General features: G+C 42.2%; 1 protein-coding gene across 6 annotated transcripts in view; it reads left to right on the top strand.

The window, feature by feature from the left end:
- LOC132891866 (diacylglycerol kinase beta) overlaps positions 1–12,868 on the top strand; it is a 148,587-nt gene that overhangs the window by 120,347 nt on the left and 15,372 nt on the right. For all 6 annotated transcript variants that reach the window (XM_060929934.1, XM_060929938.1, XM_060929939.1 and 3 more), the window contains 2 exons: positions 2,296–2,386; positions 12,413–12,614. In XM_060929934.1, coding sequence (XP_060785917.1) covers positions 2,296–2,386; positions 12,413–12,614 — 293 coding nt within the window. The remainder of the gene's footprint in view (positions 1–2,295; positions 2,387–12,412; positions 12,615–12,868) is intronic.

Below are 12,868 nucleotides of genomic sequence, written 5' to 3' on the forward strand. Positions count from 1 at the left end.
TTATTGTCTTTATCTTTTGAATGGAAATGGATGAAATCAGTCATGTGGATAGGTGGAGCGGATGGTCAGTGAATATTCAGACTCCTGTCTCTCTTCCCCCAACTCGTCTTAAATGTCCTGAGCACCCTCCAGGCTTCCTAACACTCCATCCCTTCATACATCACCCAGTGGCTGTCTAGATTGCCTAAGTCGATTAGGATCAGTTACTGGAGTACTAAGATGCATTGTGACTGGTCACCATAGTGACCCGGAGTGAGAGAACACCACAGCTCATCGGCCTCTGAGAGGATTATAGGAGATGGCTATCTCGACGTGGTAACGCTAAGTTAAGTGTATGTTGTGTGGATGTGTATTCAGTACTTGTGTGTGTTGGGCTTGAGTAATGTGGTTGTGTAATCCCAAAGGTTCTTTGACCTTTGGCCTATGCCAGTTCACATTCTAACCAATGCTGTGATAAGGTCACACATTTGAGCACTCAAGCCTTCATGTGTTCTTTCCACTGACCCAAAGCTGTAGTACCATAGTGAAACACAGAGGAATCACGCTGATAGTGTGCCTGTTAACTTTTGATGACTCGACCTACCACTGCCAACAAAAAGTATTTACTTCTGAAAGAAAGCCCATTTTAAATATCATTTCCTAGAACTTTTTGGGTGGGCGTCTCTGCTCTTGGCAAAGTGAATGCTTATATGCTGATAACATGCTGCTAAAGAAACTCAATTTTGTAAGCGTTAATTCCAAAGCCAGGAGAAAATCGCGGCCTAATTGTTTTTTTACAGGGCTTCTCAAGTGGAAGCTCGTTAATGAGGTTAGGCAGCTTGGCCCATTGAGAATGCAAAGCATGTCTAATTGTGATCTCAAATATGCTTATAATCCTTTAATTTGACAGAGTAAAGGTAGTGAGCTGCTGGAGGTGAGAGAGATGAAGAGGCCTGAAGTGATATTGTAGTCTAAGATTAAGCGTAAATAGAGCAATGAAGTCAATTTGATGACAATAATACACTTGACTGGTAAACTATTCTTTATAGAATGTGTATAATAAATATGAGATATTATATGGCCTTGGGTTTGGATCTGTGGGTTCTCTTTAAATCTCATGACTAACAGATGCAATCCATCATTTGCACTGTCAGCCTCTAGATGCACCAGAGCTCGTTGATTAAACACTCATAATATCGTTATCGATAGTGCTCCACTGTGCTGGACTCTCTCATGGGGAGGCTTAGGTGTAAATTGCTTATTTTGTTAGCAAAGTGAAAATACAACACTTTTTTTGTAGGATGGAGATTCGTAAAGGACCCTGTGGTACTGTGTTCATTCAAATGTTCTGATAGTTTCTAAAATTATTCCTGTCTCTGATACTCTTTCAAATTCGCCCACACACACACTGCACCAAACGCCTGTCTTTTTCCTCTCTCCTCTCCACACTGTTTCCTTCCTCACAAGCTTTCAGGGCCCATGTGGGATGTCATGCTCAGGTTGTTGTCCATGGCGCTGGTCTCTCTCTGGAACTGAAGTTGTGTTCAGTGCCACTCATGATCTCTCACACCTGTCTGCCCAGGATTTCAGTGTTGCACATCAATATTTCAGCAGCAAGAGGAAGGGCACAGAGTGGGAGATAAGCTCAAAGCGCTTTTGGCAGAGGTAGCCCTGTCATGTCCTCTGGGACAAGAGAGATTGTAATTGAATGCCAAAGAGATCAGATGTGATTCACAAAAAGGTGCTCCTGGTATGACTTTATCTATTTAAAAGCAAATTCACTTACGTTTAGGCTATTTGGATCAATTCAGAGAGCTTTATCAACTGTCATCGATTATATACCAGGATAAAAAATAAGTGCTCATGACAATATAAAAGAGTAAAAAACAGTTACTGTGGCATATCATTAACTGAGATGAACATGAATATGTATACTTGTTGAACGTGTGTTGTACGATAAGCTGGCGATCAGTTGGGGTAACCTGTTTGATCTGTTGACAACCCAAGGCAGCATTTTTTCCCACCGTGTTTGTTGTCACACCAGCATTAGCATACGGGTATGTCAACACAAACTTGTTTGTTGTTCCAATGACAGAGCAGCTGCCTATTGAGGTACTAGTTTAACTTTTAGTCAGTGTGATTGTCAAAAGACAGCATTGCGATTTACGGTACACAATGCTATATTGTCTTGAGGGATTTTAAGGCGTTACCATCACAGATTTACTTAAAGCTTTAAGTTCACGACTTCTTTCCTGAATACTTGTTCATCAGTTTATACTGTATGTCTCTAATTCTACCTTTCTTACCCCTTCTCAGGATGAAAAACAAGCTCTGGTACTTTGAATTCGGCACCACAGAGACCATTTCAGCCACGTGCAAGAAGCTGAATGAGAGTGTGGAAGTGGAGGTGAGTTCAGCTGCTAAATACCTTTAAAGGAACAGTCCACCGTACTTCCATAATGAAATATGCTCTTATCTGAATTGAGACGAGCTGATCCGTACCTCTCCGAGCTTTGCGCGACCTCCCAGTCAGTCAGATGCGCTGTCACTCCTGTTAGCAATGTAGCTAGGCTCAGTATGGCCAATGGTATTTTTTGGGGCTGTAGTTAGATGCGACCAAACTGTTCCGCGTTTTTCCTGTTTACATAGGTTTATATGACCAGTGATATGAAACAAGTTCAGTTACACAAATTGAAACGTAGCGATTTTCTATGCAAAGTCCGCACTATAATGACAGGCGTACTAACACCTTCTGCGCGCTTCGACAGCGCATTGATACGGAGCTCAGATATCAATGCGCTGCCGAACCGCGCAGAAGGCGTTAGTACGCCTGTCATTATAGTGCGGACTTTGCATAGAAAATCGCTACGTTTCAATTTGTGTAACTGAACTTGTTTCATATCACTGGTCATATAAACCTATGTAAACAGGAAAAGCGCGGAAGAGTTTGGTCGCATCTAACTACAGCCCCAAAAAATACCGTTGGCCATGCTGAGCCTAGCTACATTGCTAACAGGAGTGACAGCGCTACATTGCTAACAGGAGTGACTGGGAGGTCGCGCAAAGCTCGGAGAGGTACAGAGCAGCTCGTCTCAATTCAGATAAGAGCATATTTCATTATGGAAGTACGGTGGACTGTTCCTTTAAAAAGTGTATCTAAAGGCCACATGGAGTCACACATTTGCTTAGTTTGGCTATTAGATGGCATTTAGTAAAGACATTGAAGGCCTGTGGTGCCAGGCATTCGCAAAATGCTATTCCACTGGCCTGCTATCAACTACAAGCTGTTTGTAAAGACTTAACTTGTGATTTGTCATTCCAGCAGCAGGCTTTTCACGAATATGACAGATTTCATGCTGCTCGTACTGGTCTTCTCAGGTATCTGTGCTGTGTTGAGGCAACACATCAGCATGAGTAGCCCAAAGCACACAGTCACAGCACGGTTCTGGTAATCTAGACCAGGCCATAGACTGTGAGGCGACAGTGCTAACCACTACACCACCATGCCGCCCATATATATATATTTGTTGTTTTTTAAATTAAAGAGCGACATGTCATACATTTAACACAATTAATGTTGTGAAATGTCTGCAAATCAAGCTTAGCTCTTCTTATCACTTACGTTATCGAAAACATAAACAGTTGTTCCCTCACCAGCCTCTATTTTCCTATCTCTTTTGAAGTTCATAATACTAAAATAAATATTAAACAAAAAAAAAAAAAAAAGCACAAAGTCCTCTGTCCTGAAGACTTTCTCGTTGGGGAAAACTGACTGTTACAAAACACTGACACTAGAGTCTCTTTCCCTAAATGTTAAATAGACGCTTATATTAGAAGTTTAGAATAGAAAGCTTTACCACATAAACAACTGTAGCCAGAGCCCTGTGATAACCTGGCGACTTGTCCAGGGTGTACCCCGCCTTTCACCTGTAGTCAGCTGGGATAGGCTCCAGCTTGCCTGCGACCCTGTAGAACAGGATAAAGCGGCTAGAGATAATGAGATGAGATGAGATGAGATGAGATGAGACAACTGTAGCCAGTGTTTTCTTTGTCAAATAACAACACATTTTAAATTTCTTTATTATTAATTTTAATATAACATGTTTTGTCTTGCAGCTGGGTCTATTGCCAGATCTGTGCTGTTCTAGTGAATTATAACTTCTGGCCAATCAGATTTGAGAATTGAACAGTGATGTGCTATAACCTGCATTAAATCACTGTTCACTTCAGGGCATTGAGAGGACAGCAATTGATTTTTCATTATACTTTACATTCTGGCGGCACGGTGGTGTAGTGGTTATCACTGTCGCCTCACAGCAAGGAGGTTCTGGGTTTGAGACCAGCGGCCAACGAGGGCCTTTCTGTGTGGAGTTTGCATGTTCTCCCCGTGTCCGCGTGGGTTTCCTCCGGGTGCTCTGGTTTCCTCCACAGTCCAAAGAGATGCAGGTTAGGTTAATTGGTGACTCTAAATTGACCGTACAGTAGGTGTGAATGTGAGTGTGAATGGTTGTTTGTGTCAGCCCTGCAATGATCTGGCAACTTGTCCAGGGTGTACCCCGCCTCTCGCCCATAGTCAGCTGGGATAGGCTCCAGCTTGCCTGCGACCCTGCACAGAATAAGCAGTTACAGATAATGGATGGAACATTACATTCCCTTGAGTTGCACTGGCTAAATACCCTTTACATTAAATCAGACTAATTTTAGCTTCTTCACTGTTTAGTACAAAAATGTAACCCAAGAATAAGAGGTTTTTAAGATCTTATCTGTTCATAACATCTTGGTTAATTCAAAATGGATTGAAGTGCATTATAGTGGAAAAAAAGAGATAATAGAAGCTGCAATGAGCAGCTAATGCCACACTCACAACTTGCCATAAGTGTTTTTGATACGCACGGGTTGCAGGGTTTGGTAGCTCGCAGCCGTGCCGCAGGGTCGCGGTGAACCTGGGGGAAAGTTTGGGGGAGAAGTCTGGGCAAAGTACTTGTCAAGTACAGGTTACACACCTGACTTCCTCAAGGCGTGGGAAAAATTGCGCCGTTAGCCCGTGGAAAGCGTATGTCTGACACACGTGATCAGTGCGTGTTCAGTGATTGTGGAGTGCGTGTGACTTGCATTTTAGCAGTTTCCTGCGCTAGGAGTACGGCCCGCACTTGTGAAGCATGTGTGACACACGTGATTAGCACTTGACAATCCCTCATGAACCTGGCGACTTGTCCAGGGTGTACCCCGCCTTTCGCCCGTAGTCAGCTGGGATAGGCTCCAGCTTGCCTGCGACCCTGTAGAAGGATAAAGCGGCTAGAGATAATGAGATGAGATGAGAATCCCTCATGACTTGCGTGTGACGCAAGCCAGGAGTGGGTATAAAACCAGTGTGTCTGCAGCACTCTGCATCTGTCTTTCGACTGAAGAACAATATCGCTTCGTCCTGCTCGTCAGCTTCTATCATCTGCCTATAGACCCTTTTCACTCACGTGACCTTCGTAAACGCGACCGCCATTTTGGACATGAAGAAATAACGGTTTATGGCACAGACCCTTTCGGTTCTCGCTCATCTAGCTGCTACAATGACTGCTTAGACTGCAACAATAATACCTAACACACATTTAAGTATCCGTCGTAAAGACGTGAAACTCGTCGAGTGACGAGTGTGTTCATTGATAAGCTAACACAATCTAAAAGTAGACATACCATCACACTGCCCTGGCGCTGTGTACAGTTTATCTTCTATGGTTTGTGCACTCACTATTTGCCATTACTTTCTCCAACCCAGCGTTCGAACTATGCCGATATTTTCGGGGGGTCCCTTTTTTTCCCTTGGGGGGGGGGCTTGCGCTTGCGCTTGTCTCGGAGCGCGGATCTCCAAACACATGAGAGGCCTATCTTACGCACATATCACGCGGACTCCACACCTCCACACATGCATCGCGTCTGAAGTCATAACTCATCAGGGGAAATCGTGTCCGCATTGGCATGTTCAAAAAACAACCTCGCGTCAACAATGATACCACACGCAAGAAAAAAAAAAACAGTCAGGCTACTCAACACATCTGATCCACAGCAGCACCAAAGCATCACTGGAAATCATGTCAACAACCAATCTTCCATTTCAACACGCGTCAACAAACAAATGGCACCACACACATGAACGAATCGGTCAGGCTACCGATTCCAAACCCACAGCAGACGAATAATTAAATGCATCTTACCTTAAAGCAGAATCGACCACAAAGGAAGTCTGTTGGCACACTTCCTTTCTACTAGTTTGTGTCCCCAACCTGGCAGCAGCAGTCGTTGTCATATCGGTTTATTTTATCTTTGATGTAAACACAACACTTTGGATATGCAAATGCTTCCCGTTACACATGATTGCTATGTCAATAAACATCATTTTGCCAATATTTTAGAGACCATCCATCTTCTCCGTCGGTCAGCATCTGTCGGGATCCGATAAAATGATAAATCTTGCCTTGTGTGTTGATGGTTACTACATCCAGGTGCACAACAATATAATGGCATGATGGAAGTCTTGCTGAAAGTAAAAACTTTCTTTGATGGCTATATTCCTTTCGATGCTTCGCCGTCGTTCTTCATTGTTGGCTGTGGTAGACTACTGGTAGTTCATGTCCAAAATGGCGGCCGCGTTTGTCGTGACGTCACGTGAAAAGGGTCCATAAGGGTCCAACTCCCTCAGTCGTTGCAGCGGTATGGCAACAGCTATCTTCTTCCCTTCTACAATGCTACACGTTTACATGATCGGTTCCTTGATTCCTCCCCAATATATATTCCCAGAGTCTTGCCCCTCGTGTCGCATGCGGGTCATATGCGCTGCGTGCATGCCACACATAGGGGTAGAAAGTGAGATGTACTTCTCTCTTGCGGGCCACACAAATAGCAAGTGTGGAGTACTTGTCTAGTACTTCTGAAGCATGTTACTCGTACAATGACTGTGCGTCACTCGTGCGTCTTACTGTCATTGCAAAGCCCCTACTAGCTGTGCTGCTGACTTGGTTCAGGAATACAAAAGGAGTATGGGACCCGTACGTAGTGTATGCGTTCTTGATTTTTCACAAGACCTGTAGAATTTGCATGTGCAGGACCAAAAGTCTCCACGGCCAGTCTGCGACCTTCTACAGTGCTGAACACACGCAAGTGTCGCGCAAGTCTCAAGCACGGTTTTGCCAAATTTTTTTACCGTAGACCGCCCGTAGTAGCACATACGGCAGGTTGCGAGTGAGCCTTAAGATATATAATTCATTGCTATATTAGGCTTCTTCAGCTTGGTCAGGCAACATTTGATTTTCATACTTGAATGGTTGCATCCAAAAGTTAGGGATCATCAGGATCCCACGTGTCAAACTATAAATGCTCCATGAAACCTCTGTGCAGAGTTGAATTGTAAAGAGTAAAGTCTCCTTCTTACTGCTGCACTCTGTGGGTTCTTATGCACACTGAAGCATCTCATTATATCATAAATGTGTCAGCTTTCAGCTTTTTTAAGTTTGCGCATTTTTGAGTTTAAATCGTGGTGGTCACTGACATCATACAGTAATGTGATATTATTTTTAGCTTCTCCTTGGGTATTTTCTCAAGTTTATTTTGGATAGCCTTGGAAAGTTTTATAAGAAGCTTACCAGAAAGCCTTTGTTATTGAAAGACTGTATACATACTGTTCGTCTTCTTTTTTATGCTCAGCCCGTTCAAGAAGAAAGTTTTTTACGTTTCTATGGTTGTAATCAGACGTTCTTGGGAAAACTGAATACTTGATCTGTATATGTAGATCAATACACTGTGGGTCACTTTTAAAACTGCTGTACAGTCATGCCAATGTTTTCCATTATTACAAACCAATAACATTTGTCACATGAGCACTTCAACTGACAATATTTTGGGCAGGTGGGACAGGAGTTTTGAAGTTAATCCGCAGCTGGTGGTAGTCACGGTCCCAGTGCACAGTAACGTTAGTAATTACCACAACTTATTTATTACGTACAGTAAAACTAATTGGTAAGTGAGTCTGGACCCATCAATAGTCATTTTAGGCAAAATTAATATTTCATTTTTTAAAAGCATTCTTCAAAATATCTACCATTCTCTCAGATACACACAAAAGAAAAATTACATGTATGCCATGAAACTTTTTTTTTTTAATCCACTGCAGTGTGTAGCTATTCTACAGCTGGTTTACCATCATATTCCACTTTTAAATTTAATTATATTTGATCTACTTGTGAGGGGTTGAGATAACTTAAGGCATGTTAAACTATCTAAGCGAACGATCTCTGTACTGCTTCACCACACAGGTAGTTACATACAGATGATGAGCTACAAAATCACTTCACCACCATTTTTCTATGGAGAGAAACCTGTTCTGCTTTGGTGTTTACACTTTGCAGCTGTATTTATGATTTAATCAAACTCAAATCTGCCACCGTTTGTTGCTTACCTTTCAATATTCAACCACTGAAACAAACCACTTTACTGGCAAGAAGCATCTGAATTTATACAGGCATCGAGAAAAACCTGCATACAGCCACACACCTGCTTGCAGATGGTGTGTTTTTCTGCAACTACTGTGATTCCTATTATATAACACGTATCAATGCCTAATTTATTGTTTGAATTTCAAAATATTAAAAAATATGGATTAATCCTTACTAACAATGGGTCTTGGGACATGTGACATGAACAAGGTAGTGTGCTGAGATAAATATAAATAAATTTTAGCTTATTGCATTATTATACTATCAGATGGTTTAAGTAAGAAAGCATTAAAAAGAATCTTACATGTACAATTGTGGTCAGAAGTTTACATACAGTTACATGAATATCATCTTGGATATGAATGTCATGGCAATATTTGGGCTTTCAGTGATTTCTTTGAATTGTTCTTTTTCTGTGGCAGAATAATTGTACAGCATACCGTACATCTTTAATTAAAAAACACTATAATTTGGTGCACAAGTTTTAATTTTCTTTGGGTTTTCTGAAATCAACACAGGGTCAAAATTATACATACAGGGTCAAAGATTTACATACACTCACTTAGATTATTAATTCAGAGATGCTGAAACTTCCAAAATGTCTCTTATCTTGCCAAGGCCAAGGCCTCTTAACTTCCTGTTAGTGATCATGATTGACTACCGCTGGTAGCTTCTCTGTGCCTTCATAAAAAGGGTTTGTTTACAGCACTCATTGGATTGACCAACACACAGTAAAATGGGAAAGCCCAAGGAGCTCAGTGCAGATCTGAGAAAGAGGATCGCATATATACACAACTCCGGAATGCCTCTTGGAGCCATTTCTAAACAACTGCAAATTTCAAGATCAGTTCAAACAATTGTATCCAAGTTATTGTGAGGTGTAGTCATTTTGCCAAGCCACTTTGCTTCAAGAAAACCCAAACTGCCACCCTCAGCTGAAAGGAAATTGGTTTGGATGGTCAGGAACAACCTGGGAACCACCATGGCACAGCCCTGCCATGAACTGCAAGTTGATGGATCACTGTCTACAGTTCAGATCACCATGGACTAAGAGGCTGCTATCCAAGAAATAACCCCCTGCTCCAAAATTGACACCTTCAAGCTTAATTAAAGTTTGAAGCTGACCACACGGGCAAAGAAAAAGCCTTCTGGAGGATAGCTGTATGGCCAGATGAGACAAAGATTGAGTTGTTTGGCCAAATGACCACCATGTACAGAGGAACACTGTACCAGCTCCTGGTGGTGGTAGGATCATCATGCTCTGGGGCTGTTTTGCTGCCAGTGGAACTGGTTCATTGCACAAAGTGGATGGAATAATGAAGAAGGAGGACTACCTCAGAATTCCTCAGCATAAACCATCAGAAACTTGAAAACAACCTGGGACTTGGGAGTTACAAGAGGACAATGAACTCAAACACGCATCAGAGCTGGTTGTGGAGGATAAAGCAGGCTAACGTTAAGCTTAAAACAAGGCCTGACTTCAACCCTATTGAAAATATATGAACCGTGCTTATAAGTCGAGTCCATGCCAAGAAAAAAAAATTAATTGAACTCTACCAGTTCTACCATGAAGAGTCATGAAATATCCAACCAGAATTCTGGTAGAAGCTTGTTCATGATAAACAAAAATGTTTGGTCAAGGTGAATCTTGCGAAGAGACATTTTACCCAAATATTAGGTGTGCTGTATGTATATTTTTGACCCTGTGTTGATTTCAGAAAACCCAAAGAAAATTAAAACTTGTACACCAAATTCTAGTGTTTTTTTTATTTTAAAGCTGTATGCTGTACATTCTGCCACAGAAAAAGAACAGTTCAAAGAAATTACTGAAAGCCCAAATATTGCCATGACATTCATATCCAAGATGACATTCATGCCACTGTTTGTAAACTTCTGGTCACGACTGTATGTGTCACTGAACTGTTGCAAATCTACAACCCCGATTCCAAAAAAGTTGGGACAAAGTACAAATTGTAAATAAAAACGGAATGCAATAATTTACAAATCTCAAAAACTGATATTGTATTCACAATAGAACATAGACAACATATCAAATGTCGAAAGTGAGACATTTTGAAATTTCATGCCAAATATTGGCTCATTTGAAATTTCATGACAGCAACACATCTCAAAAAAGTTGAGACAGGGGCAATAAGAGGCTGGAAAAGTTAAAGGTACAAAAAAGGAACAGCTGGAGGACCAAATTGCAACTCATTAGGTCAATTGGCAATAGGTCATTAACATGACTGGGTATAAAAAGAGCATCTTGGAGTGGCAGCGGCTCTCAGAAGTAAAGATGGGAAGAGGATCACCAATCCCCCTAATTCTGCGCCGACAAATAGTGGAGCAATATCAGAAAGGAGTTTGACAGTGTAAAATTGCAAAGAGTTTGAACATATCATCATCTACAGTGCATAATATCATCAAAAGATTCAGAGAATCTGGAAGAATCTCTGTGCGTAAGGGTCAAGGCCGGAAAACCATACTGGGTGCCCGTGATCTTTGGGCCCTTAGACGGCACTGCATCACATACAGGCATGCTTCTGTATTGGAAATCACAAAATGGGCTCAGGAATATTTCCAGAGAACATTATCTGTGAACACAATCACCGTGCCATCCGCCGTTGCCAGCTAAAACTCTATAGTTCAAAGAAGAAGCCGTATCTAAACATGATCCAGAAGCGCAGACGTCTTCTCTGGGCCAAGGCTTATTTAAAATGGACTGTGGTCAGACGAATCAAAATTTGAAGTTCTTTATGGAAATCAGGGACCCCGTGTCATTTGGACTAAAGAGGAGAAGGACGACCCAAGTTGTTATCAGCGCTCAGTTCAGAAGCCTGCATCTCTGATGGTATGGGGTTGCATTAGTGCGTGTGGCATGGGCAGCTTACACATCTGGAAAGACACCATCAATGCTGAAAGGTATATCCAGGTTCTAGAGCAACATATGCTCCCATCCAGACGACGTCTCTTTCAGGGAAGACCTTGCATTTTCCAACATCTCATTCTCATTATCTCTAGCCGCTTTATCCTGTTCTACAGGGTCGCAGGCAAGCTGGAGCCTATCCCAGCTGACTACGGGCGAAAGGCGGGGTACACCCTGGACAAGTCGCCAGGTCATCACAGGGCTGACACATAGACACAGACAACAATTCACACTCACATTCACACCTACGGTCAATTTAGAGTCACCAGTTAACCTAACCTGCATGTCTTTGGACTGTGGGGGAAACCGGAGTACCCGGAGGAAACCCACGCGGACACAGGAAGAACATGCAAACTCCACACAGAAAGGCCCTCGCCAGCCACGGGGCTTGAACCCGGACCTTCTTGCTGTGAGGCGACAGCGCTAACCACTACACCACCGTGCCGCCCATTTTCCAACATGACAATGCCAAACCACATACTGCATCAATTACAGCATCATGGCTGCGTAGAAGAAGGGTCCGGGTACTGAACTGGCCAGCCTGCAGTCCAGATCTTTCACCCATAGAAAACATTTGGCGCATCATAAAACGGAAGATACGACAAAAAAGACCTAAGACAGTTGAGCAACTAGAATCCTACATTAGACAAGAATGGGTTAACATTCCTATCCCTAAACTTGAGCAACTTGTCTCCTCAGTCCCCAGACGTTTACAGACTGTTGTAAAGAGAAAAGGGGATGTCTCACAGTGGTAAACATGGCCTTGTCCCAACTTTTTTGAGATGTGTTGTTGTCATGAAATTTAAAATCACCTAATTTTTCTCTTTAAATGATACATTTTCTTAGTTTAAACATTTGATATGTCATCTATGTTCTATTCTGAATAAAATATGGAATTTTGAAACTTCCACATCATTGCATTCCGTTTTTATTTACAATTTGTACTTTGTCCCAACTTTTTTGGAATCGGGGTTGTATACCGAATGGTAGTGTATCATTTTCATGCAATTTGAATTTTTACTCTTAGTGCGATGGCATCATACTGGACCTCAGCAGCACGTCTCTGGAGGGGATAGCTGTGCTGAATATTCCCAGCATGCATGGCGGCTCCAACCTGTGGGGAGAGACCAAGAAGAGGCGCAACTACAACCGAATGAGTAAGAAACTACCTGAAAGGATGTGTGTCAGCACCGTCACTGATGCCAAGGAACTTAAATTCTGTGTGCAAGGTAAGTCAGAGTCTGGGAGCAATTCCAATTTTTTGCTGCATTTTATATGAGAGAGCATTTATATGAGCGAAACCTTTGTCTACTTACTCCCCTAAAACTCTCAGTTTTCTCTGTTAGGTTACATTTGAGGTAATTTGCTTGAAGTGGTTTGAGTGAAATCAGATTTCCAGCCATTTCCATTCGAGTGTAAACTGGCGGTTGTCTCTGCGGAGCATCTGGCAATTCAGAGCTGCTTAATGTGCATTATCACTAGC

The sequence above is a fragment of the Neoarius graeffei genome, chromosome 9 (genome assembly GCF_027579695.1).
Source record: "Neoarius graeffei isolate fNeoGra1 chromosome 9, fNeoGra1.pri, whole genome shotgun sequence".
NCBI lineage: Eukaryota > Metazoa > Chordata > Actinopteri > Siluriformes > Ariidae > Neoarius > Neoarius graeffei.